This window comes from Cardiocondyla obscurior, linkage group LG01, assembly GCF_019399895.1.
Source record: "Cardiocondyla obscurior isolate alpha-2009 linkage group LG01, Cobs3.1, whole genome shotgun sequence".
Taxonomy (NCBI): Eukaryota; Metazoa; Arthropoda; class Insecta; order Hymenoptera; family Formicidae; genus Cardiocondyla; species Cardiocondyla obscurior.
The window spans coordinates 7,704,593-7,732,331 of NC_091864.1; the positions used below are offsets into that span (position 1 = coordinate 7,704,593).

At 38.3% G+C, this 27,739-nt stretch overlaps 3 protein-coding genes across 7 annotated transcripts; 2 read left to right on the forward strand and 1 right to left on the reverse strand.

Moving 5' to 3' along the window:
- Positions 1–78: 78 nt before the first annotated feature.
- On the forward strand, positions 79–2,166 carry LOC139113889 (splicing factor YJU2). Its single transcript, XM_070675338.1, has 3 exons — positions 79–242; positions 328–1,041; positions 1,142–2,166. The coding sequence occupies exons 1-3, from the start codon at positions 219–221 to the stop codon at positions 1,472–1,474; spliced, it is 1,071 nt and encodes a 356-aa protein (XP_070531439.1). The 5' UTR covers positions 79–218; the 3' UTR covers positions 1,475–2,166.
- Positions 1,663–7,020, reverse strand: LOC139105950 (paramyosin). Its single transcript, XM_070662726.1, has 11 exons — positions 6,987–7,020; positions 6,702–6,865; positions 6,296–6,514; positions 5,179–6,068; positions 4,827–4,946; positions 4,570–4,685; positions 4,276–4,412; positions 4,012–4,130; positions 3,325–3,658; positions 2,899–3,110; positions 1,663–1,804 (listed from the first exon to the last, which is right to left on the reverse strand). Exons 1-11 carry the CDS (start codon positions 7,018–7,020, stop codon positions 1,780–1,782), a joined length of 2,370 nt encoding a protein of 789 aa, XP_070518827.1. The 3' UTR covers positions 1,663–1,779.
- Positions 6,478–27,457, forward strand: LOC139113835 (spondin-1). 5 transcript variants are annotated; one of them, XM_070675271.1, is made up of 18 exons: positions 6,707–6,817; positions 7,953–8,168; positions 12,970–13,174; positions 20,733–20,976; positions 21,081–21,276; positions 21,397–21,561; positions 21,625–21,748; positions 21,843–21,973; positions 22,174–22,363; positions 22,919–23,084; positions 23,212–23,539; positions 24,788–24,989; positions 25,298–25,468; positions 25,733–25,855; positions 26,061–26,209; positions 26,365–26,443; positions 26,577–26,642; positions 26,772–27,457. In XM_070675271.1, exons 2-18 carry the CDS (start codon positions 8,142–8,144, stop codon positions 26,948–26,950), a joined length of 2,745 nt encoding a protein of 914 aa, XP_070531372.1. In that variant the 5' UTR covers positions 6,707–6,817; positions 7,953–8,141; the 3' UTR covers positions 26,951–27,457. The 5 variants fall into 5 exon arrangements, with proteins under 5 accessions (XP_070531364.1, XP_070531372.1, XP_070531358.1 ...); XM_070675263.1 differs by lacking the exon at positions 6,707–6,817 and adding an exon at positions 6,478–6,574 and having other exon boundaries at positions 21,397–21,748; XM_070675257.1 differs by having other exon boundaries at positions 21,397–21,748.
- The last annotated feature ends 282 nt before the right edge of the window (positions 27,458–27,739 follow it).

Here is a 27,739-nt window from a genome sequence, read left to right on the forward strand (position 1 = left end):
CCACACGTGCTTCACGCTCCACTGCACCGTACTGTACTGCGCCGTACTCTACTGTGCTGTGCTGCGCATGTCCGCGCCGTATTTCCGATTGTATTGTACACCTAACCTCCAAATGTCGTCGCGTCTTGCTATCGACGAAAGTATCTCAAGAATATAAATTACGTTACAAATATATATTTTCAAGTGTAATTCCACAAAGAAAGATCTAAAGCCGCAAAATGTCGGAACGGAAAGTCCTAAACGTGAGTATAAAAATTAATCGTAACACGTATTCACGTTCTGTGCTTTTAACAAGCATCGCTCTCTTATCTATCTTTTGTATTTTAGAAATATTATCCGCCGGATTTCGACCCGTCTAAAATCCCGCGTATGAAATTGGCGAGAAACCGCCAATACACTGTGAGATTGATGGCGCCGTTCAACATGCGATGCAAAACGTGTGGTGAATACATCTACAAGGGCAAGAAATTTAATGCGCGTAAGGAAGACGTCGAGGGCGACGATTATCTTGGCATACGCATTTACAGGTTCTACATTAAGTGCACTCGTTGCCTGCAAGAGATATCCTTCAAGACTGATCCAAAGAATACAGATTATGAGATAGAGGCAGGTGCCACAAGAAACTTTATGGCATTGAAACTGGCCGAAGAACAAGCACAAAGGGAGGAAGATGAAGAAAAAGAGGAGGAAGCCACTAATCCAATGAAACTTCTGGAAAAGAGAACACTTCAGTCGAAACAAGAATTGGAACTGTTAGAATCTTTAGAAGAACTAAAGGATTTAAATCGTAGACAACAGACTATAGATTATGATCAAATGTTGGAACAATATGACACTGCTGCTGCTAGGCAGAGAACAGAGAAGGAACAAGAAGAATTAGACGAACAATATATTAAATCCGTATTTGGCAAGCGACAGTTAACTGGAACAGTAGTAGAAGAAAAAATTGAGGAACTCGAAGAGAAAGAAAAAGAAACAGATGAAAAAATTCAATCTCCTAGAAAAAAACTTAAAACAGATGAATCAAATTGCAAAGAAACAGTAAGACTTTAATCTTATATTAAATAAATTATATTAACTTATTATTTGTTTAAAAAAAAATTAATAAAAAGTATGAACGCTAATGACAATTAATGCTTAGTTACAGGAAAATTCTGGCAACACTTCAAAATTTACCAAAGCATCATTATGGTCGGAAAATACAGGATTGTCGTTTAGTAAAAAGAATTTATCTACATTTGTCAAGAAAAGTAATATTGGTATAAAGATAAATGCAAAACCATCACAAAACAAAACATCCGCGTCTGAAACTGCTGTTTCCTCTGATAAGGAAACAGTTCCACAGGAAACAATATCTAACACTTCAACGAATACATCGAATATAACAAATATAGATACTAAATTAAATGGTGTTGGCAATGGTCTTTCATTATTAGGAACCTATTCAGATAGCAGCGATAACGATAGTAATTAATACAAAAAATATTAAATATGAAAGTTAATATATTTTTTATGTTCATATTTTTAATCAATAGAAAAAACTATTGTTATATAAAATTAATAAAATCTACCCAAACGCGTTTATATAAACACGTTATTTGTCTCAAATTATGTCATACATGTACGACGTAAAATTTTAAACTATATTATTTTGTATATATATGTGTACATAGAGAAATTGTAAATTTATTGGGCATGCACATGTAAATAATTTCTTGCTAAATCCGAAATAATCACAGATACTCACATATAAGATGTGCCGACGAGTGCAGAGATTTCTTACAGGATGCCGAAGGCTCTACTCCTAAAACATATAAAAAAAAAATATTATAAGTTATCAAAAATGTAGAAAAATTGAAATTTAATCTGTTTGCAAGGCTAGGCACTCTGTAAGAAATTCTGTCGTCAGTTACATCACACCGATACAATGTAGTAAGGAGCACCTAGCCTATCAAAACAGGCCACATAATTAACACATTTGAGATAAACGTTAGAAAGCTTTTAAAATAATTATATGTATAATGAAAAATATGTACAAGTAAAAATCGTATAAAAATGATTTATCTCGAATGTGTTAATAACACCACATGCTTGTAACAACGATTAATTACCTAAAAATGATGGATATTGATGTTGTAACTTATTAAATAATAAAAATATTGTAAATGGAAAAATAGTTGTAAAATTTTATTTAATTTAAAAAAACCCCCGTTTATTTGAATCGATATAGTTATCTCTCAGAATAAACTAAATTGTAATATGGGTGTAATAAACCTCATTGTGAGGCATGAGCTAAATGGGAATTAATAGTATTACGTTGCGCGAATAATCCGATTACATCGAAGAGAGACGTCACGAAGAGACCGCCTTGGCAGGCATCCGCGATACCGACAATAGTGTTTCTTGCGATAACGACATGATTCTCTGTTACGATCGTTCGCACTATCATGAACCGCGATAGGATTAACAATCTCGTAGAAACAATCCGCGTCTTCCTCGGGAATAAGCTCGTCATGAAATTTGTTTAAGCGACTCGTCGGCTCGCCGAAGGCTTTCAAAGCAGAGGAATCCATCAGCCAACCATAAAGAGATCCCCGAATGTGACGATTTTCAACGTGATGGATTACATCACCTTTAAGTTTTTTGTTAACTTTCTGCCGACATTGTTTGCAAATGAAAGCCTCTTTCTTGTCAGTAGAAACGCGATACCACTTGTCGAGATGAAACTTTCTCGGCGGAGAATTCGAGCTCTTTGTGGGTGGAACATGACGTGAAAAGCATCGGTATGACGCAGATGCTTCTAATAACGCTCGCTTTGATTCGCAAGAAAGACCGCGTGAGAATCTATCTGTGATGACGCTCGATCGCGGTTCACGCAAATATTTTTTTATGACGTACCGATTGTTATCGTTCCTACTTTTCTCCCGCAAGCTCACTTCCAGCTGCGCGATGCGATGCTCCAGCCGCGTACGTTGTGCCTGCGCGCGATCTTGTTGATCCTCCAACAGCTTTACCAGCTTTTCTAATCGCATTACTTGCATCTGTTTGCCTTCTAGCGTGGCGTATAATTCTTGAATTGCCTCCGTCTTCGCTATAATTTGTTTGTTGATCTAAAAAAAATTTTTTTAATTAGTAGAAATTAATAGCGCTAAATCTCAATGAGCAAAATCACGAAAGATATAATTTACATAACAAGAACAATGGATCAAATAAAAAAAATATATATGACAGCATTTCAGCTTTCACGGTTTAAATTAAGAATTACCAAAATATGATTTATTGTATAAAAAAATTAAAAAAACGATAAAAAACGTCAAACATTACTTCATCGATATCTTCGTAACTTTCGTTAGAATTTGCCATGTTTGCCTGCTTCCCTTTAAGGAGGTTTAGTAACTCGTCTCGGACTTTGAGGAATTTGCTTTGCTCGCGCATTACTCGATCACGTTGTTCTAATTCCAGTTGCTTTTGCGTCAAGGTAGTTTCTAGCTCTTGATTCTGTTGAATAACATCGGCCAAACTGTTGCGTAGGTCGCTAATCTGCTGTTGAAGCTCCACTGCATCCAGTCCCTGAGTCTTGCCGTTTTCTTTCAGCCTTGCTTGAAGACGATGCTGAATCTCGGATAATTGGCTCTCCAGCACTTCATTTCTCTCTTGTCTACATTAAAGAGAGAAATAAAAAATTTCAATTTGTAATTAAAGTAGCTTCGTAAACTCAAAAATTAAAAGTTAATTAAGCGTGTTTCTGATCTAAGAATGTAAAAAAAAATTTATTGTAATATAAGAAAATAATTTTACGTGAATACCCAATACAAAAAAATAAAAAATTGTTTCTATTATTAATATACTGTATAGAAATATTTTACAAAACCATTATTGTATTTAAAATGGAAATATTGATTTTCCGTCACTTGTACGTTTTGAGATATTTTAAATATCTCTCTATACAAGAATATATCAGGTGCAATAGATATTGACAGAATAATGCTCAAACGTGATATCGAAGCTTACGCGAATCTTGCAATCTTTTGAAGCCGAGCGTGCTCCAGCATCAGATTCTGAAGATCATTAGTCTTGGCCACGAGTTCAGCAGCCAGTCTATCCTTCGTCTCATCTTCGTTATCATAGTTCTGTCGGTAAATGGAAAGAAGGAATAATCGAAACTAATTTTAAGAACGACTCGTTGGAGACAAAAATCATGTTTTAACGAGCTAAAGGAAATCGAACGGCTTAGTTTCTAGGTAAGTAAAGGTTCTGAAAGTAGTGCAAACTAACGGCCGCCTGATGCATCACTGCGACTATTTCTTGCTTCTCTTTTTCGAGCTGTTCGATCTTTTCCATGTGTCTTTCTAATTCAGCTCGGGCAGCCATCAGATCATTGTACAAGCAAATTTCGTTCTCCGTATGTTTATCTGTAAAAGCGATAATCTAAATAAAAATTTTGTCCAGCAAATATGTAATATATTGTATTAATATTTTGTCCGAAATGTGAGAAATGTTTTCCATTTAAAATTATTAATTTTAAACTTCCTTAATTAAATTTTCCACTTTGAAATTATTAATTTATACCTGTAACAGCAGTATTATTGCTCTTCTGACTTGCGAGATCACAAAGCAGTTGGCTCTTCTCTTCAAGGTGTTTACAACGTTCTTTCATTTCATTTAGAGCACTTTCAGCTTGTTGCCTATCATAAATTCAATATTAAAATTAGTTTTAGCGACAGTTTTTTAGAAAAACATTCAGCAAACTTTTTAATTTATACATTTTTTTTAACATGATATTAAAAGACGTAAAACAGATGGCAATATTTAAAAGTGAAACTCACCTCTTTTCTCTCTCTTCAATAAACTCTGAATTCATCGTTTCAAATTTTGCCGATAACTCTTTAATAGTAGTATTTGCCTCAGCTTCCTTGCAAGTCATCTTTTCTTTAAGCTCCAGTATCCTAAAGCAAGTGACTTTAAGAAAATACAGAATAAAAAAAATCGATTTTGCTATCATCCAAGCAGCCTCATTATCCAGCTAAAGATTCAAGTAATTTTTTAAAGTTGTGTAATAGGAATTTAATGTTATTAAAAACTTTTTTCTTTTTAATTTAATTATTAACATTAGACTTTAAGTTTTTTTTAGATCAATGTTAAAAGAAGCCGAGAATTCGATGGTATTAAAAAAACAACCGTGACTCCGAACTGTCGCGTTGCTTTTCCAACTTTGCCACGAGAACCTCGCTATTCTTCGTGGCTTTGTGTATATCCTTCGTTCTCAGCTCCATTGCCTGATCTTTCTGCTTCAGCTGAGCTTCCAACGACTTCACGTTGCTCTGCATCTGTTGCGACTTTGCCTCCTCGTTAGCCACGTGTCCCTCCAGCTCGCGAATCCTCGTTCTCATCTTTTGCAGCTGCAGCTCCATCATTTTCGTCTTGTCCTTACCCTGACTTGCCTTGTCACGCTCCGTTTTGAGCTCCTCCAGAGCGGCGGTCAGCTGCTTATGCAGCAGGTCCCCGTGATCGACATTCGGCCGTTCCTCCTTCGCGCGCTCACGATAATCGTCGTATTCGCTGCAGAGTTTCGAGGACCTCGTCGCAAATTCGGCGACGAAGTTCTTCTGATCCGTTCGCAGATCGTCCAGCTGCGTTCTCATCGCCTCATTGTCTCGCGCGAGATTCACCTGTCGTGCCTCCACTTCTGAATAATCTGCCGGGACCAGCGCGTTACCCGTCTCGTCCTGCCGACTCGATTCTGTCAGCCAGTGCTTGACAAGGGACGCGAACGACATGCTCTCGTCCAGGGAACGCTGGCAGATCTCTTGGGAGCGGTCGCAGAGACTCTGTAACTGACTTTGTAACAACGAGACGCCGATCACCACCGACTCGTCCATGCAGATTGGCTCCCGCTGTTCGGTGCAATCCTCCTGCGAGCTCCTTTCAGCCGGCGTCGGCGTTCTTTGCTTCGGGCACTCCACTTGAAGCGATCTCAGCTCCTCGATCTTGCCGGGATCTTTGCCGCCGGCCGCGATTATCTTTTCACGTAAGTTCGACATCTCGTCGTACAAATCACGCGCAACTTTCTGCAGACGTAACAAAGAAAAATGTCAGAGAAGAATATTTATAACCTTTACCGTCTTACGTGCACATATATCTTTACTTTCACCTTTCACCTTTCAATTGCATTTAAGACCTTCGATATCATATTTCAAAGCAACTCACTAAAGCGTCATGAACATACTCTTACGATGTCACGTAGTAACGAAGCCTTGCTTTCAGGGAAAAGTCAATGTTCGCTTTTGACAATTACTTGTTTATCCACCAGGATCTTCTTCAGATTCGCGTACCGCGTTCTCTTCGAACTGTACTGCACTTCCAGGTGGCGCTTGTCCACGGGCACCATGTTGGTCGGCTTTCTAGACGACGACATACCCACGACCTTTATATTTGGTTGACGTGCCGAGTTGTTGTTCGAGCTAATCCGGCTGGAAGTTTCCTCGTTGCACTTTGGGCGACTCACCACTTCGCCCTGCCGAGAAGATTAAGAGCCATGTTTGACGAGCGGCGGACGAGGTATCGAAAACGTTTCGTAAGTTCGTTAAATATCGGCGTTAAATGTAGAGCAATACTGTCGAAAGTACGTTGACGAAACGAATGCTTTCTCTTGTTACGCGTCTAGGCTATTTAGGAACATGTCTGGTCAAACGATAACGCACTTGCACACCATTTCGTTCAAAATGTGGAATTCTACTCTTGATTTTGCATCCAGCGCTCAATGCGACCGACTTCTTCGACGAGTTCGACGACGGACGATCTTCTTTTCCTACAAAAAGTTTGTTTTTTTTATTAAAAATATATTGCACAATTTTATCTTGTTTTTCTTGTTAGCTGTATTCTACGGTTAAAAAAAAAAAATCTCAGTTTCGTCTTCACATGTGACGGCAAAGATGCAAAGATCGCAATTTCGTATTTTTATATTTGGAGTTTTAACGCGGAGCAACCTGAAGGTTTTGTCGCGTCCGCTTCGCTTAGCATTATCCCGGCTCTTTTTCACGATAATGTGGCGCGACCGGTGACAGTTGGATTTACGAATAGATCCGCGGGATTTTCGAGAGGAGATTACTCCGGGGAGAATTTTAATTTCGTTGTCTTGTCGGTTGGACGGCGAAATGACAGGGCGTTAACATTGGTCTGTGCGCGATAGCCGGCAACTTCAAAGCGTTACAAAATCGCAGTTATTTTTACGACGAACGTCGGCAACGATACTTTCTACGACAGAATACACGGCCGCAATAAAGTTGATTAGAATCCTATTAAAGTACATCGGTTTTAATAATTACATTTGTAAAATATTAAATTGCATCTTCCGCGCGTGTGTGTGCGTATAAAAAATAAAAAATATATATTGCTGCTTCAAATAAATATTTATTTAAAGCTGAACCGATAATATTAAAATTAAAAAACTGTGCTCTTTTGCGATGTATATTTACTAGATTTTATTTCACGTTTATAAAAACTCCTGAAAAAAAAGAAAATTAAAAAAAAAAAAGAAATACATATTCGTGAAATCGGCTAGATTGTAATGGACAAGCGGCGCCACTTTTAATTGCCAAAAACCGAGACGAGAGTTTCGTCACGCTCAAACAAATAAAGCAATTCAGCAATGAACAAGGTCAAGTCAATTAGTCTGCTTAATTCGGTCTCTTCTACGTATCGCAATGGATTAATTGTTGGTACACTTTTTTTTTATATAAATGACGCATACTTATAACGCCGCAATTTTAATTCCTCATGTTTTATCTATCATACATTTTCATAAAACGCACGCAAAGAGTAACGAAGCTAGGCCGTTGTTACGTAATAAAATTCACAATGAAACGTGCAACCGTGGTACGCGTTTTACATTTTTGAAAGACTTGTAATTAACGATTTGAACCATTGTTCATTAAATACAATTTTTTTTTTAGCGTCCCGAGATCGTCGCGAGAACTAAAAAAGATGCCGGGGTCTGCACATGCGCGAGCTTGCAGTGACGGTCCAGTAGTCGGATGGCGGTCAGTCAGGCGGAGGCGCGCGACTGTGTCGGAGGTATTACGGGTGTGTTTCCCTGCCGCGTCGAAGAACACACGTGACTCCTTCGTAAAGGGAAAAAAAGTATGGCGTTCTGGGCGAACAACATCATGGTAAGTAGCCGCTTGATTGTAATTAGATTTTATAAAAATTGTTAAGTATAATCGTCAGCCGTCTACCTTAGAACGCCCGTTTCGCGTAGAGAGAATCGCGCAAAGAATCAACGTGCGCGGGTACATTTGGTAACGCGGCACGGAAAAGTAGAGATCCCGATAACGAAATTCGGCAGCTGACACGCATCTGCGAATTAACTAACCGTCATGAGATAATAAACCAAGTTAATAACGATTAAAAGAAAAAAAGAAAAGAAGCGCGTGCACGTCGCGCGCGGATGTATCGTTTAAATCGAAAATTACAGTAACGCGCTTAATTACGATTTCATAATGGACGTTTCTCTGATAGCGTGTAATTGCGCGTCCCGATTGAAATATTCGATGATTTCTGCTCGACCGATTTGTTGGCCAGCCAAGCGTGCAGAGTGCTTCCCTTATGCACGACTAGGCACATTATTCGAACGTATTGCCGTTCGTAGGAAACTGATAAGGACGGCGGGAAGCGGAAAAGGGGTGTAAGAGAGACGCGCAGGGGTTGCGTCCGCGGCGCAACATGGATAAGTCGGATAAAAGGCGATCGAGCCGCGGTAATTTTTAGACTCTGCGACAGCCGCAGAAGTCCATTTACAATTTTTTATATGAGCGCCATCGAGAAAACGCGTCGCGCTGAATATCCCTCGCGAGTTGGCGAGCCAAAAAATTTCAATTAATAGAAGTAGGTGGAAAGTATTTGCCGGCCATTCGATTGATGTTCAGTTTCAAGAAAATATATTTATAATGGAATAATTGCTCGAGAATCTGTAAATTCTATAAACTATGCTCGACTCCGACGAAATTTAAATGAAAATCTGTTTATGTTAACGGCACGCAGATTATCGCGCTTTAGATATTCAACATTTTAACATTCGTTAAAATGCAATCTGACGAGCGTTAACGGAGCAACAGTTTCAATCGATCCAACGGTAATTTTGTGACTATCCAACCGTTTTGTTCCGACATCCGCTGATGAAATAAATTGCTTCGCGAGGAGTATGTATTTTCTCGCTTTCTATATTAGAATTACTGCATTTATTCAGTCAATACCGAAGGTTTGTATCGGGTCGGTCGGACAACAAACATTCCGATAAACTGGAATAGCACCGATGACGGCATTTATCGGCCGCGACTATTTCAAGTGAAAAATCAATGTTATATCCGGAAGCGTTTGCCCGACCGTTGGGCAGCCTAAATTTTTTATGGATCTTTACACTTCCGGATGATACAGATTGATAAAAAAAAAATAACAGAAACAAAATAGTCAGCTTTTATCGTCATTTAGAGAGAAATAGTTTTTTACATTCTTCCGTGCGAAAAACGAGCAACAACTGGACGAGTCAGATACTCGACGAAGTATTTTGTTAATACGCATTTGTATAGGCTCTCTGAAACACGTATTAATAAATGGTAGTAAAAATTTTATGAACGCAATTATACATACATCGAAAATTAATACAAAATTTTACGAAATGATTAATCTACTGTTTAATATCAGTTACGATTGGCGACTGAATAAAATGAAAGATATTATTTTGAACGAAAAAAAAAAGGAACTAAAAGAGAAAATATTTTTTTTAACATTGCCGTGCGAGAAATATTTTGCACGTGGATTGTTAATTTTTTTTTTATTTCGTCGAAAAGGCTATTCTTCAAAAAGTTAGTTCGAGTTAGCGTGGAAAGCGTATGATTTCATGATGTATGACGGTCCCATACTCTAAATAAAGAATATCCTGCCAAGCAGCGACGTCAGGAACGCAATTTCCTTCGGAAAGCATCCGGTAAAGTAGAACGTGTTTTACAGCGATATAAAATCTCTGGATCGCGATTTTCCGTACACAAGATGCATTTAAGTACATAAAGAAAAAAAAGGGTAGGCGGAGGACGAAAAAGATAGCGATAAAAAGAGGCAAAGAAATGCCATGCGAACGGCGATGTAACGCGGCGGCGACGTTGGGTTATTTCGGTGAAAATTATTACGGATCGCGGTTATCTTCGTCGTTAAATATCCCAGCCGTCTATTTGCCGAAAGGTATATGAATACGTTTTCACCGCCCTTACCGAGGGCTCCTATTCCGCGGCTTTGATCGTAATATCGCCGATGAAGTCCTCGTTCGCGTCGCCTCTCTTCCGTTTTTCTTCCGGAGTCCCAGACCAATATATTGACGTCACCCGGGGTGGGTAATCTGTCGTACGGAGTTACGCTTTCCTTGACGCGAGTCCCTCCAAGTTTCCGCCACCCTTCGCCTCGTAATCCCGCGCGCGACTTCGCCGTTTATTCATCCCGGTAACCTCATTTAGCTCGATAATGACCCCCCCGGCTACGAGGCGCGACGTTAATAAAATCTCGGTGAAACTTACCTTGTTACAGGGTATAAATGATAATGCGAAACGAATATGCCGGAAATACGGTGCCGGGGCTCTCGAGGATTGCGCGTTTGATCATTTAATTGCTGTATTAATTATCTGGAAACGCTTTTCATCGAATTAGAAACGCATCGTAATTATGATGCTTATCGTCGGTAATCGATTCGTTCGCTCGTTAACGTAAAAATAACGTCACGCACTGGCGTGAAAAAGTTAACTTATTACGCGGTTTAACATTTTATTTACATTATCTATAAACCTTGTGATACCTCGGTTACTGATAAGGGCTTAGCAGCTTAGCTAAATGGAATTAATTAATAATCCCGTTTACTCGTCAATGTAACTACGCGAAATATAATTATTATTTTGTTTAATTAGGTTTTCAGCCGTTAATAATATAAATCTCTTAATGTGCCGCGTGAATAAATTAAAAGCAAGATTTACCGTACATTAATAAACGTTAAATAATAATTAAAATCTTCTGATAAATTGCGCGATTACGTAATAATTATCGGAGCTTCGTTACACCGTGATAATTATTATATTAATTACATCAATAATTTTATTAATTTATTTATCTGGAGTGCGTCTATTTCACATTTATCTTAAATAAATTCATAAATCCCAGGTCGGCGTATTTAGAGAATCGTGCAGATCTCTGCGATATTCTTGTTACGCGATAAGAGACAATTAATATAGCGCGACGCTATGAATTTTCACTGTAATCCCGTTTTATTCTCGAGCATGGTCGTTCAAAATCCGTGCAAACACGTTGCGTACTCACGCAATATAATTTCGGCAATATTACCGTCCGCTGCAGGGAAAATCGTAGCCACGATCGGTTTCTCTTGGTGGATATTGTTTGAGTTTCCCCGCTGGTGTTCCGCGACCGAGAGAACGAGCATGGCAGAACGCCAGGCAGAGTGAAATGCCATGCCCTATATACACCGGCTTGGCGCAATATATTTAGGCGCTTGGGATTTATGGTTAACCAGCTTATTAGAGGCCAGCGTGATGTTCGTGGATCAACGTGTCGCACGGCGTACAAGCACCGCATTTTCCGCGTATCGGTTGCACGATCGTATACGGACCATGTTATCGCAAACGAGACGTAAGAATCAGCCGCGCGCATTTATTCTTTTATTTATCTATTTTTTTTTTATTTTTTTTTTACACGCACGTTAAACCGCATGCGACTGCAGAACTTCAAGTAATTTATTCGCCTCAATTATTCCAGCCCGTGGCGCGATGTACGATTCGTTATTCATCATTTTCGCTCGAAAATATTATATTGATATTCAATATAATTAATAATGAGCGAAAGCGTATTTATTTTCGTTTTAATCACTCATTATTCGTATTTTTATATTTTTAGTTTAGTTTTTTTTTTAAATAAATAGTTTATATATTCAGGAAGTATCTTTCAACGCGTAATTATTAATAATTCTATTCCGAATTAACAAAAAGAAAAAAAAGGGGAAAGAAAAAATTGACTTTAGAAGACACGGTTTGTCTGTTTGCCTCAGCAATACTTTACGTCACACCTTTACCACCACGTTGAATATTTCGAATGTGTGCTCGTTCAATGAACCGGGAAAAGTGCGAACGTCTCTACGTACCCCGTTTCGGCGCCAAGATTCTGCCAAGATCGCCGAGTGAATCAGTGCCGATGCATTTTCAGCCGCGCTTTGTTTCGCTGAGCACGTGAACACTGCGAAGGTAATTGTCTCACGTGTTGGCAACGTTCTAGACCCCCGAGACTCACGTGCACCCACGTTCGCAGATTCTCGTTGCTTCTAATCCCTTACCGGTGTAATTAAAACGAATTAAACGAAGTTAGCTTGCGGATGCAAAATGCGAGCGATAAATTTTTTTTTTTTTTACTTTCCTTCGATTCTAAAATACTTTCGTTCAAATTTTAATTGAAGCACATGTGAGGAGAGTGAATTGATAAAAATGTAAGGACGTGCGACGTGTCTTCGAAACGTGAGAGAGATGGGTCACCGGTTGTTCCCACGAAACTAATTTACATTTTAATTTCGCCTACTCCGTCGCTCCGTCTCTTTGAATCTTTGACGCAAATTATAACGCGGACGATGTATATTCACTAAAAATAAATTAGCATTATTGCAATGCGAACGTAGAAGAGAACTGTGGTAATTTGTTAAAATCGTTGCTCGATAGGGACGAAGTATTTCAGAAAAACGAGATGTGCGGAATGCTTTAAAAGCTCGGCCATTCGAATCGTACGGATTCGCGTTATATCACCGACGATTTAACGCGATTTAACGCGAGAAAACATTTTCGCTTTATAATCCGTATCGTCGCGCGCGGAAACAATGGGCCTAAACCGTTGATTCGCGCCAAAGGAATGAGATATTGTTACTTTCTCTGTTTCCAGGCGATGTATAACACCAGGATTCTGTGCCGCGCCGTTTTGTTGCTGATAGCGGTGGCTACCAGCACGGATTCGACAAAGTGCTCCCGGATCATAGAAGGCACCACAGTGTCACGCTCTAATGCTGAGGGCAAATACCACTTCGAGATGACGCTTTTCAACAGAAACGAGAGCGCATACGCCTACATGCCGAACACCAAATACAGCCGTGAGTAAAAATATAATCCTATATAATAATCGCGAGCGAAAGAAATTACGTTGCGATTACAAATTTTATGTTTCCCGTTGGGAAAGTTGAGAAAAGTCAAAGGCGATTTTACGCAGACGTGCGTACGTGTAGGGGGGAAAAGTAGCCGGCGCATCTCGCGTCGCTTCGTAATTTATATGGCTTTATTATGCCGCTGCATTTGAATGTGCGAATTGAGGAAACGGTATCCGACTGACATAGGAAGTTAGTTACTTAAAGTTGTCGCAGTCGCAAGAAATAGCGACTGCTTTGGACTTTCGTGTGACATTTGAATGCTTTTAAACTTTAAATAAGTTCAGCGACATGAGAGAAAAAGGTTTAAGCACAAATCTCTCATCGACGTTTATAAATCGTACTCGGTATGTCTCCTGAGAGTTCGCGTTTGCGTTAGTGTTACGCGCTAGACGTCACGTTTAACACGTTTAAGTATAATATCCTATTCTTACATTAAATAATTTTTAATAATATTAATCGAAGCAATAGTAATTATATTTTAACTCGCTGTACGAAGTAGATATTTAATTTAAATTTAGTTGAAATTAAATCGAAAACGTTTGTTAAAATGCGTCGATATATTTTTTTATTTTTTTTTTATTTTTTTATTTTACGATATTCAAATTTTCAAATATCAGCGACACTTAATCCGACGAGATACTCTGTCGCGGAGGGTCACCGGTAGTGTCCGCTGCAATATTTGATGCTAGCAGAATTTTGATGCCCTATAAGCTTTCTATATGAATACGTTTGCTGATACGAAATTTCAAGGTTCTTAAAACGTCCAGATATTGCTTTGCTTTGTCAACATTCTTTGGTTTTATGACGTTGGTGAAATAGTAAAACGCGTTACATGATAAAGAAAAGGTATGTTAAGCAGGAAAATTTGCCATTGTCTTGGAAAAAAATCAAGAAATAGGATATACGTTTATTTACCGAATAAAACGCGTAAGCGATATTTGCAGTTTCATAAATAATATTTATCAATATTTTTGGATAACGATAATTGAACGAATACTTTTGATTGTAAGAAAAATTATCTTGTGCGTCTCGGTAAGCAAGCTAGTGCGAAAAGTCTTGTAATCAATTTCTCAATCGATTGCAGTCCGCGAAGAAGATAATTGACCAAAAAAAAAATAAGAAAAAATTCATATATATATTTGATAAAATAAACTTCGGTTTGAAAGCGAGGAAATGTTCCGCCGTGAACAACGTCGTTCGCGTTGACGCCGACGAATTAAAACACGCGATGAGGTCATCGGCGTATCAATTACCGGCGTTTTGATGGCTGTCTGAAACACGAAGCGTTCGCGCACGTTGATTTCCCGGTGGCTCTACGCCTTTAGCAGTAATTGCGGCAATTACCGAAGAAGCGACCATAGATCTTTCGGATGCCGCGGACGTCCTGCGCGTTGCAAACGGCGTTCTTCCGACCGGCGGAAGCCGCGCTTTGGATCGAAAAGCGGGGGCGGTGATTTCGGAAGCGCCGGCGGAAGAATGAAAAGGTCATTTTGCCTTGAAAGCCGAGGTAAATGCTATGAGGCGAGACCTGCGATGAACTTTAACCGATTAGCTTCGTAACGATTTCGCGCGGTCACGATTCGCTAATCGTTCCTCCGTCCGTCTGCGCGGATCGCACAAAAATCACTCACTATTTTAAAACGTTTCTATAAAACTTTATTTTACTAATACGCATTGAAATTTAAACACGTCGTAAAAATTTTATGTACAACCTGCGTTAAACGCGTGTTGATTTTCCATCCGGTTCCGTTGAAAACTTTTTCATTCTTATTATTACGCTTTAATCGCGTACGACTGTTCAATCCAATTTAAATTTTAAATTAAGTTTTCATCGAGCTCGCTGCCATTTATAACGATTGTTTAAAACGCGACGGTATATAAATATCCTATTTTATTCCCGGACTAACTTGCTTGTAGCTCTAATTTTATGCAAAATTACCTTTTTATTCGGGTTACGTTGCCCGAGACACCGCGACACATTTATCAAGCTCGACTGCACAGCTATCGTTACAGTTTTTTTTTTTTTTTTCTCACAATCTTTTATATCGAGTATCATTAACTTGCGCGACATAATATCGTTCGCTGGATCGATGACCGTAGTCCCGGACCTCTCCTGCCTCGATATGCGGAGCAGATACGACCCTCTTAAGCCTTAGCGAGCAATTCTTTCGACTAAATTTGTCCAGTCAGAATTTTATAGCGAAATACAGCAGGTTCATATCGCATCGATAAAGATGCGCGGCTATCTTCCCCGCAAGGCATAATTTAAGATACAACGAACTGACGAACGATTTATTCCTCTTGATCAAATTCCATTTTCGTTACTTGCATACATTATTCTAATATAAATTCCTTCTTGATTGCGGAATTTAAATTTAGATATTTTCATATCTTTCCGTTGTATCGAAGCTCAATGTACAAATTTACTACCAGGAAAAAAAAAATGAACAAAACTGACCGGTTCGGCAAATTTAATGACTTTTTATTACAACTAGAAAAAATCATGCGCGCGCTATTTTTTTTAAGAGACCCCAATTACGAACTACGAAAAAAAAAATCATGCGACTTACCAATCTGCATGAGCTTCAGCGGAGTTGTAGAATTCTGCCGGTGACTGTAACATAAAATTAAACATATTAATGTAGACATGTTAATATTTTAATTAATGTAAAGGTAAAGCTTTTTTTTTATTTTTTAAAAAAGAAAAAATTTATATTTACCTATAAGTTGCTCCGCCGATGCAGGATACTCTTCCCGGGCCTGCTCCTCCTCTCAGATGGGACGTGTCGAGTCATCCTTCCGCGCACAAGTCACTCGCGAACACCCCGACCGTGATTTTACAATCACGAAAATTATTAAACACTTTCGCGCGTTCCTGTCCGACACTCGCGTTTACAATAAAGTCAAAAAATAACGCCGAAATACTTTACGGAACTCCCGGAACGATCGACAAACCGGCTGCGGTTCGTATAATTAATAATATCAGCGGTGACGACACTTTCATTCACAGCAGTGGATACAGCTGCGTAGATCTGTAACAAAAATATATATATATATATATAATTTAATAACCGGCAACGATAAAATCGATTATTAACTATTCAGGTGTCGCATCCAATTTTTTACAGATAGGATTATACTTCTTTATCGCGCGAGAACTTTTCATCATCAATTTGCGCGCGATGTGTGCTAAGATTAAACCTTATTTCGCTTGTTGACGTAAACTCTGATGCTTCCATCGACCGGAAACATCTCCGTTTGCCCGGTCAGCGATCCAGCGCGATAAACTTTACTCTAGTTTTTTTTTAAATATTTTTTTGCTTCCTTTCTCGTACGCGTGCATATCTTCGTTTCTTCCTCTCGCGAAACTTAGCTCTCCCGTGCCCGCGGGGCGTTTGTACACTAACGCATGCAAATCTCACGTGCCCGGTGAATTAATGCGTTATGTAACGCTGGCGGGACGCCAGGTGTGAGACACCCTGAGCTACGTCGGCATTGCGGGTTTACCGCGAGTGAATTCAATGGCTCCCCGACCCGATAAAATTCTATTAAATCGCGCCGACTGGCGAGGAGACGGGCCAGTCGGCCGCACTCGCCCCCCGGGGGGATTAAATCCCGAAGAAAAGAACGAGACCGAGGAAGCCCGCGAAAATTATTGCGTCGTTACCACCGGCGGAGAGTCGCGAAACAATCGCGGTGAGGGATAGCAAAGGGCCTGGCGCAATCAGCGTTATATACGATAACGTAGGTGTTAATCACGAGCAGACCTTCCCCTCCTTGTCTCTAGACTGATTGCGGCCATCGGGTGTTTTTATTGTCACGGTTTCGCCGCTCTTGCGCAACGTGCTTATGGCCCCGTCGTGACAGATGGTGAAAAATTTTCCCAGACGCAATCAGACGGTGTTTGTCCAATTCATATGGATGACGGCAATAAAGCCGGCGCCCGTCGTATGATCCGAGATTCTCGGGATAGTCCTCGAGTCCTAATAAATATAGGAATCCGGATAGATTTTTGCGAACGACAGAACGCTGCCCGCGACTTGAAATTGAAATTTTTTTTCTCGCCGTCTATTCTGAGAGCTAAGAATTTTGTGTACGTTAACTCTTGACGATGACCAAACGTTGTTTGCACGATCTCGAATTAATCCCGGAAATATACGTAGGTATTTATCTGGACTTATTAATACGCCGATGATAATGGACAGCTTGCTTGTCGGAAGCGAGTGATACGAACCATGCTTCAACTGGCAATTTGTGACTTTTTATTCCCGATTGATTTTCTTTTTCGCGAGAGAAAAATGTTTACGGGACACAACGTCATTGATCTTTGATTTACGTTGAAACTATTTTTTAATAACGATATCGAGACGTATTTATAATTAATAACTGACGATCAAAGACTGAACTTATCGGACTAGTGGAAATAATTCTAAGATTGTTACGGAATCAGTTGAGTAATTATAATCCTTGTAGTTCGTTTATCTGGAAAATCGGGAAAATGTCAACGAATTGGTTAAAAGTTAACGGAAACTGTTGGCGCAAGTGACGGCGAGAATTTCTCGCGGCGTTAATTAACTTTGAACACTAACGGCCATAAATTTTAATTTTCCTTCGCATTGAAAACTTCTTTGGAGCTACATTACTGAAAACAACGGCTGATTCGGGGTAGTTAATTGCGTAATTATAACGGCTAATGTTGCACGACGTATCGCGTTATAAACATCGGACTAATTCCCCTTATTAATCGAATTTGACTTTAAAAGCCTCGATGGAATTCCAAACGCGGTACGTGCAATCGAATCAATCGCGCGATAACAGCTCATTATTCGCGTGGGCTCTGAACTTTACTTCCCCGGCAAATTAAAGGTCCGCACGAGCAGTAGGAGATATGTGATCGGACATATTTCTAAAAACGCGAAATCGACCCTTTTTTCTTCCTTCAGCCGGACAAACGGATTTAGAGACGAAGGTAGCATCTCACTGGGAGCTTTTTCGCTTCATCGCGATCCCTCCGGTTTGCACAAATTAATGCTATCGTTCCTCGACGTCGTGATTACTATCCCGGAGAGAGAAAATGCATCCCGAGGTGCTCACCTCCCCTGGCGAACCGCCACCGGAAGTTAATGCCGCGGTCGTCGTCTCGCAACGTGATTATTTGAGGAATTTCAGCCACGCACTCAGAGAGAAGGAAATGAATGGGAGAGAGAGAGAGAGAGAAATGGGGATATTTTACACATACGACCTTATAAAGCGTGAACGCACCCGTTCATTACTATACGAGATTGATTAATAATTCATCCTGTCACCGTTGTGCTATCGCTGAGAGAACGTTACGCGGGCGGACAGACTCTATTGTTCGGCTTTACGTGTAATCCGCTTTGTCGTGAATGAAAACTCGGGCTTTCGAACAAATTCCACGCTACACCTCAACGAACCATGCGGCACAGACCGGATGTGCGTAATGCAAAGCGCCGGTCGGTTCCAAACCAATTTTCGTTTAGTTTCGAGTTTGTTCCGATCTCTCGATAAAAAGTTGTAAAAGCTGCACCTGAAAAAAACTGGCTATTAGACATCATTGAGAGTAGTATTAATTAATTTTTGAAAGCTGAGAGCGAAATACATTTTACAATGAATTTATATGAATTTTATTTGCGCAGTGATAAAAAAAAAAAGTGTTTTGCTCGAGTTATACGGAATAAAGTCCGGATAAAACTTTTATTACTTGCGGCGAGGCATCTAAAAAGTCGACTATGACTGTTAAACTCTCATTGAAATTTGGTAAGATCTATTAAAACCCTCTGACTCTCTGATGCAACACGCTGGCGATACTTTCCTCGCGTTCTCCAATTTTCAGGGCGGATTCGTTGCGCGAGAAATGTGACACCTTGACGAAGGTCTCAGTTAACTGCCTTTTTGCCGCTAATTCTTTTAATTCAGGGTTATGAGAATAATAATGCACGGGAGGTGAATACAGAACGTCGTGACTCATTATCACGCCATCTCTTTACACGCGAATTTCAGCTTCGATAAATTAAAGTATAATATTGATTTCTGGCAAGGCGCTAAACTGCAAATAAACTTTGCCTTAATAATACGGTTTCCTATTATAAATGTCCGTGGCATATAAACACAGGTAAAATGTATCGCAGCCAAAAAGATTTTTAGGTGAAAACTTATATTAAAAAAAAACCAGCTAAAAAAATAAAAAAAAAAAAAAGAAAGTTGGTCGGAAATATTAAACATGCAACGTAAAACAATTTTGAAATTCTTTGTGCATAATTTACCATTGAAATTTTAAGTTGTTTGGAAAAATGTTTCTAAATTTCAAATGCATGACTTCTTAATGAATTTCGTTTGAGTGAGGAGAATGCGAAACTTCGATAAATTTAGATTCAAATATTATCAAAAGCTTAATTTTGAAGTTCTTCCAAAAGTTACGTAAAAGAAAAAGGGGAACTTTATTCGAAGGTGTTAAAAGAATATCGAGAGAAAAAAAAAGCTAGTAAATACAGAAAAAATCTTTAAAAATCCCTGTCGTGAATGCACGTTCAAAGATTAAGAACGAAAATGTGACTTAGGTGCGTAAGAGAGCGTAGTCTAAGAAGACCCGTAATACCAGAAGCCATAGTCGTTTTAAACAGCTGAGAATTACAATACACGGTGTGTCACGAACGGTGAACTTTACGACCAGACTGGTTTGCAATGCTCTTAAATATTTCCTACGATTTGCACAATTTTATTTTTAAATATTTATATAACTTAATTGTAACGATTGTATCTAAAAGAAAATGGAAGTAAATCGTTATCTGAAAGATAGAACAGTTTAACGTTATTTTTATATTCTGGATAAATTAATAGTAATTAATATATGCAATTATAATATAGTTATATACATAATATATTAAGTCAATATTAATTTTAATCGAATAATAAGAAAATTATTTCAGCAAAATTATTATCGGTACAAATCTACGAACGACGATAATTCAGCGAGATCTAAATCGTTTAAATAAACGCGCTTATATGTGTTATAGAATATTTCGTAATGGAGAATGAAATACACTTGAATCCCCTTAAACGTAGCGGATTCACGGTGTGTCGTGTTTAATCCATTCTATAAATAGCAGGCCTGGATACATGCCTCTATTTCGAGCACGCGAATATTTCTTCGACACATGGAAAATCTATAAGTCGATATTTATGCACGTATAATCCTGTCGGTATTTCCAACAAGAGTTATACGGTATTTTAATAACTGTGGTGTGTTTGATGTTTATTATTAATAAAAAAAAAATAAAAAATAAAAAAAAGAGCGCAGAAAATGTTTCTTTTTTCTTCGTATCCTATCTGTAAAAAATATGCATAAAAACATTATTACAAACAAGTACACTGTCATTTATAGGCAAAGCTGCGTTATGTTTCGTTTGTACGGTATATTTTGCAGCTATTTTGCAGATCGGAATGTAATGCGAATAAATTAAATAACCATAATCGATTATTTCAGTGATCCTGAAAGCCGACAGTCCGGACTTTATGCACCGGAAGTTCACGAGATTTCTCATATCCGCCGAGGCTGAAAACGCGAACGACACGGCCGACGTCGGTGTGTTTGAGCTTCAGGACGAGACGATGACCAAATTTGCAGATAATTGCCCGAACACTGTAGTGGAGTCGTCTAAGGTACAAAAGTCAAACATATCCGTTGGCTGGACCAGCCCTGCCGCAGGTAGCGGTTGCATTCTTATTAGGTGAAGAGACATTTCTTATTAATTAATTTTAATTAATTAAATATCTTTAACTTACTGTTTATGCAATTAAATTTTTTTTTTTTTGTATATGTGGTTTTTTATAGAGCGACAGTAATGGAAACAGCAGATACATGGTACATAGACGATAAAAATTTGATGGTCAACCAAGGCCCTTTGTGCGAAGACTCGAAAGCGGAGACCGATGATCAGGGACCTGTGCTTGAGGAATGTTGCGCTTGTGACGAGGCAAAATTCGAAGTGACGTTCGAAGGCCTTTGGTCGAGAAACACGCACCCAAAAGTACGTAAATAAGTGCCTCGCAATATATAGATATTATATTTAAATCATATATTTGGAATCAGTTATATCATTTACGAGGTTTCGCGACGGACACGTCTTTTATTTCGTCTTCCTCTTCAGGATTTTCCTAGCAAAAGCTGGTTGATTCGTTTCTCAGACGTAATAGGCGCGTCGCACACCGAGGAGTACCGCTTCTGGACTTATAACGGCAATGCCAGCGAAGGATTGCGACAAGTGGCTGAGCTTGGTGCAACGCGAAAATTGGAATCCGAGTTAAAAAATCAAGTAAGACGTACAATAGGATTTACCAGCAATGAACAATTATTGTTAAAAGTTTATTCCTTGCAGAGCGACCACATCAGAACTATAATAAAAGCGAGAGGAATAAGTTATCCGAATGTGACCGGCAAAACTTTTGCTGTATTTCGAGTGGATAGAAAACATCACTTAATGTCCTTAGTATCTATGCTTGGTAAGATTAATTTTAATTTGAAAAATACCATTAACTTTGTATAAAATAAAATATACATCTTACCTTATTTATGTAAAAAAAAAAATGTTCACAGATCCTTCGCCGGATTGGATCGTAGGTGTCTCTGGTTTGGAACTTTGCTTACCTAATTGTTCTTGGGTAGGACACAAGCAGTTGAATCTTTATCCGTACGATGCTGGTACCGACAGTGGAATTACGTATACAGTGAGCAGTTAACATGTCTTGGCAAATGTAGAAAAAAATTAATAAAAACTGAATTAATAGTAATTTTAATTAGAATCAAAAGTAAAAAGAAAAATATAAGTTTTAAAAGATTTTTTTAGCAAACAGAAAATTTAAAAAGATACATCAAAATGTTATAATTATTTTTTTAATTGGTATTTTATTACTCTGTTAAATACTAGTCGCCCGACTTGCCGACGGAACCGCAAGAGCCTATTCGACGTATAACATCAACTTACCCGGACGATTCAAGATCTCCTTTTTACGATCCATCTGGCCTGGACATGAAACCCCTCGCGAGGCTTACCCTCAACAGACAAAGATTGTATGAGAAGACTTGCGATTACGAGGACGATACGATGACTGATTCAGGTGTAGTAAATCTGAAACAAAAAAAAGTATTAGAGAAACGAGAGAAATTTATGACAATTATTGTAATTGTATTACTCTGGACATTTTATAACACATGCATTACGTCCGACCCGCAATTCTCCCGACGAGATATACATTTTTTTTTCTTTTTTTTTATATCACCGAGTAAAAAATACAGAATTAAAACATCAGTTTTGAAACACTGAAACTCGTAAACGAGTTTCCGCGAAGTTAAACAATTAAAGTAACATTTATCATAAATTTTCACGTCGCGTGCAGATCCGCATAATTATTTCCTAAATTGTTCATGCGAGAACTGTTTTAAAACGGAATAAATCTGAATGAGGTATTGTTTGCTTCAGCTCAGCATAATTTCTCTAAGATAATTTGACACGATCTGCTATATTACATCATTATTAGTTGCGATGTAATTTTTACAAATGCATTAATATAAAATTTAGATAGACGTAGTTTCTGTAAAAAGTGTAAAATATTATAAAAACAATTTATATATATATATATATATATATATATATATATATATATTTTTTGTAGAAGCTTGTAAAGTGTCAAATTGGGCTGAATGGAGCCCATGTTCGGTCACTTGTGGCAAAGGTACTCGGCTGAGACAACGTCACTTTCGCGATGAAGCTGCGGCGAGCGCAAATAAATGTAATACGCCTCTCACGGATCGAAGAACCTGCCATGGACCAACTCTGTGGTAATGCTTAACAATATCTCGCGATCAAAAATCCAAATTTCTATAATTTGTGTCTTTAATTATTTTTTTTTTTAATTTGTTTTTCTTTTTTTACTTTTGACAAATAATTGCGCGTATAATTCGGCAGCGATAACAACGGTCGTTATCACGAAATTTTGGAGACCGAAATGTGTGAACTGACTCAATGGACTAAATGGAGTACGTGTTCCTCGAGCTGCGGCGAAGGGAGCAAGACCCGGTCTAGGAAATTCCGACAGAAGAAGTATCGGAAGCAGTGTAAAGCTGTGCCAAACGGGCCGCAACTTCAGCAGACCATTGATTGCGGGAACGACCCTTGCGAGGGCGAGGACACGGACGAGGTAAGGCGATTGAATCATTTGGACAACGATGACGAGGCCGAGGATTATACCGATGAGATAGCGGATGGCACCGAAATGAGAATGGAATGGCTGCAGGTATGAGAAGGTTTAGGTACACTGGAACTAAGTGACTAAATGGGAACTTGATTTCTGACGAAATTGATTTTTAAACCGTGAAATTTTATCACATTATAATTGATAATTTATTAACTTACTACTGACATTTACTCTCTAATTTTTATTTCTATTACATTTATTTATTTAATTTTTTTTTTCTACAGTCAAATCATTTTTTGGATTGACGTCAATTTATTGACTTTGCAATCGGAGTTTTCAAATTTTATTTGAAAGAAAATACATTTCTTCAAAGAATCAAGTTCGTCGAGAAGTTCGCTTGGGTACAACTATTTATGTATCTTATCAAATGGATATCAAGCGGATGTCTCTGTGAAATAAGGGTTAAACGATCCGCTCGATATTTATTACAACGAATCTAGCAGCTTTACTAAGTATTAAATCACCAAGCAGCCAACGGCGATAGCTTCGCACGAGTAATCGATACCGATACCATTTCTCGTAGATCAACCCATGGCACCAGCACCCTCACGTAAGTCATACGATATCAGCAAGGGAAATTTAGCACCTCGGCGTATGAAAAAATTAATCATACTCTTTTTATAGAATGTCATTAGAGCACTCGTGAAACGGTACGAAGCACGTAAAGCGCTTCGGATATCAAAAGCGCATTGCAGAGAGAGCTCAAGTACCGGCAAATTAACTTCTTCATTTTCTTTTAGTATTACGTCAAATTAATTTCCAAATGCTTTTAAATTCCCTTGCTGTATAACGAGAGCTTTGCAATTAAAGATACAGTTGCTTGTCTTCATTTTCGAATTCACGGCGTCATGAAAAACATAGCGAGCAATTATCACTGAATGGCGCGCAAGTAAATCTATACGATGAATGAAGATTTACATGAATACACGACTAAAATATTTAATGCAGAAACAAAACTCACGTTCTCTCTAAAATTCACTTCTATATATATTAAAAAATTTTTTTTTTAATATTCATTTAGAAGCGCAAACTTTATTTGCCATGCTCTTTTAATGTATGTTACTTTCAGGCAATAGCGCGTAGCTAAGTAACTCTCGAAGTAAAAAGAAGTGTACGCAATCCATGGAAAAGCGTGCTTAAAAGATTCTTTTTTTATTTTTAATGTTGAGAGGAAGAGAGTTTTGCTTCTGCAACTCTCTCGATGAGAGTTGCCTTGCTTTTTCTTTTCTTTTCTTTTTTTTATTTCCTTTTTTTTTGTATTGATCGACTGTTCCTTTCTGGCCGCAGACAGCATGTCCTGCCGAACGATACACAGAGTGGTCCACATGGACGCCATGCAGTGCTAGCTGTGGACCGGGAATTAAGATGAGATCCAGGCTACTATTGCATAAAGAAAATTTGGATAAAGACGACGAGAAGTGCAGGATGCAAATGGTAGACTGCATAGCCGAAATTACAAGCTGCAATTTTACCAGAGAGGAGGTGGAACGTACGTACAAATATTGACTCTACTCGAGCTTTATTCGACAAAATAATTCCGAGGTAAAATCATTGCGCCTCTGGTCCATGAAGTTCTAGTAACCTGAAGCGTGAGCGTAAAAATATTAATTTCACTTTAAGTATCGATTAAATAGCAGGTAATTATATAATTTGTCGTCTTATATTTTCGCTAATTTTGCGTGCTTTAATTACGCGTTGCATATTTAAACGTTACCGATCTCTGCGTCTCTTATGATTATATTATCTCCAATATTGTAGACAGCGAAATATAATTGCCTATTGAAAATTTGTAATCAGAGATCTGTAGCGAGCCCCTGAAGAAAGGAAGCTGCAACGGGAGTTTATTACGGACCTATTTTGACAAACAAACCGGCCGCTGTCATTTCTTTACCTTCACCGGATGCGATGGGAATCGGAACAATTTCCTGACCGAGCAGGATTGTTACAAAGTCTGCGGTACTTTCCAAAGTAAGTTAATTACGATTGTTGCATGCCGCATTTTTAATCGCGTGCCGTGATAATGATTATCGATTGCGAACTTTCATCTAAATTAATCTAAATTAATTGATTAATAATTTACTTTGTTTTTATTACAAAACTTTTTTTTTTAATATTTGTTGTGATTCAAAAATTTACTCGAGATTATGTAGAGCTTCTGCATTGCGACGTAAATTATATTCTCACAAATAATCGTTTGTGTTACACCTTGCACACGCTTACTAACAAATTCAGGAGAATTGAGGGCGAATATGTCGGCAGCGATGAAAAACTTGAAGGTGTCTCTTAGCAGCGTCCTCAGCTATCACATTCCCGTTCAGGAGCAACGCAGCGCGAAAGCGAAGAGAGCGCAGCAGGGTGACAATTAATTGCTTTATTGCAAAAGTTATCCGCAACGTTTTCAATCGATATTAAACTAATATTGATTTTAACGGAGCTGCATAGACAATATACTTGCATTTTATTTTTACAAAAAAAGAAAGATATTAAAATCTATTAACCGAGAAATACAATGCACCAGAAATTTCTACCTGGTTGAAGATCATTTTGTGCCTCTTTACAGAAAAGGAGAATTTTAAAGGCATTCAAGCGAGCAGCCAGATAATGGAATCCAATGAGAATAGCAAAGTGGACTGCCAAGTCTCGGACTGGAGTAAATGGTCCCGTTGTGAGAGCTGTCGTGGATATACAATGAGCACCAGGCAAATGACGGTATTGTTCGAAACTTATTCATATGTTGATTAAAATTTCTTTCATTTCTATTTATTTGCGATATTATATACGGAATCAACCGTGCTATCTTGATAGTGTCATACATCTGCACTATCTTCTACTTAGATATATCTAATATTTTGATACTTTTATAGGTTCTACCCGAGAACGGAGGTAAAAAGTGTCCCAAAAAAATGTTGCGAAAAAAGAAATGTCACAAGATTCCACCGTGTTGTAAGTATTATCTTATTTCATTTATTTCTATTAATTGAAATGTATTAAAATAATTATAAAAGCTTGATATTTATTTCAATAAACTTTTATGGCATAAATTGTAGAATAATATAATAAGAACGAACTATTTTAGCTTTACAAGGTGACGGCACAGGTCGACGATTTCATCGGGAGAAAAGTACTAATATCCAGGATGAAAGTAAGTTTTATGTCGCTTTAAAATATTGACTATGTGACTTACTTGGGGATTAGTCTAATACTTACCTGATAAAATATTTAAGTAAGTGTAGTAGCCAGTTTTGTTTGTCTAACGGTCTCATTTGTGAAGTTCCAGTGGATTGCAAAGTGACACCGTGGTCAACGTGGTCAAAGTGCAGTGCAACCTGCGGTGAGGGGCTACGAAGTAGAGCCAGAAGCGTGATGGTGAAGCCGAGAGGTGCTTGGGCAAAGCTCTGTCCGACTTTGGTGGAATTCAAAAAGTGCCGCAGGGTGGACTGTTTGCATTAAAGTGGCGCAACGTTTTCGCATTTTCATCATTCTCAAGAGGCGTACGCGGGCGATGCGTTCGGTTTCGAGCGCTGGAATTTGTATGACTAGACTGATTAAGCAACTTTCTTTTAAATATGATGTCACGCTATTAAAATTTCGAAAGCAAGCTAGAGATATTGGAAAATAACACTGGACGACAGTAATTTTGTTGGACTATCAAGCTTTTGACATGTACGATTTAATTTTAATACTAAAGATTAGCGAGATAAAAGTTAGAAAAATAGTGAACGAGAAAACGAGATCATGTGTTTGATCTATCTTAGGGAAAGTAAAGACATTCTCTGTCCTCCAGTGCATTTTATTACGCACAGGGAAATCATACCAGACGTTCTTTCGTGCCGATGCTGAATTACTTAATGGCAAGTTTCGCGTGAACTATAGTTTGTGAAAAAAAATTTGTTTGAGAGATATATTGCACAAACTATAGTTTGGGCAATATATCTCTCAAACGTTTTTTTTTTTTTTCAGCATGGTATTAAGTTGAGACAAAATGGTTTTGCATTCCAGTGCGTCGGTTAGAACTAGAAAAGAGAAAGCGGCAGAGTTTTGGCAATTATATCCATAACACGATATTATCGAATAGTTGGATAGATTTTAATGAAAGGTGAAGACAAATCATTTGATATCTGTCTAATGATAGGAAGACAATTAAAACAAAGAATATTACGATATAATAATGTTAATGTTAATCAACTCCTTTTTAGCGCGGATAGTAAAACGCGAAGAAGACCACTTTCAGCGATATTT

Coding starts and splice junctions, on each gene's coding strand:
- LOC139113889 (XM_070675338.1), top strand. CDS start 219: ATGTCGGAACGGAAAGTCCTAAAC. Junction 243..327: donor CGGAACGGAAAGTCCTAAAC/GTGAGTATAAAA, acceptor TTTGTATTTTAG/AAATATTATCCGCCGGATTT. Junction 1,042..1,141: donor AATCAAATTGCAAAGAAACA/GTAAGACTTTAA, acceptor ATTAATGCTTAG/TTACAGGAAAATTCTGGCAA.
- LOC139105950 (XM_070662726.1), bottom strand. CDS start 7,020: ATGCTAAGCGAAGCGGACGCGACAAAACCTTCAG. Junction 4,947..5,178: donor CGCGACAGTTCGGAGTCACG/GTTGTTTTTTTA, acceptor CACTTGCTTTAG/GATACTGGAGCTTAAAGAAA. Junction 4,413..4,569: donor CAATAATACTGCTGTTACAG/GTATAAATTAAT, acceptor TCGCTTTTACAG/ATAAACATACGGAGAACGAA.
- LOC139113835 (XM_070675263.1), top strand. CDS start 8,142: ATGGCGTTCTGGGCGAACAACATCATG. Junction 21,974..22,173: donor ACAGTGGAATTACGTATACA/GTGAGCAGTTAA, acceptor GTTAAATACTAG/TCGCCCGACTTGCCGACGGA. Junction 26,210..26,364: donor TGAGCACCAGGCAAATGACG/GTATTGTTCGAA, acceptor ATACTTTTATAG/GTTCTACCCGAGAACGGAGG.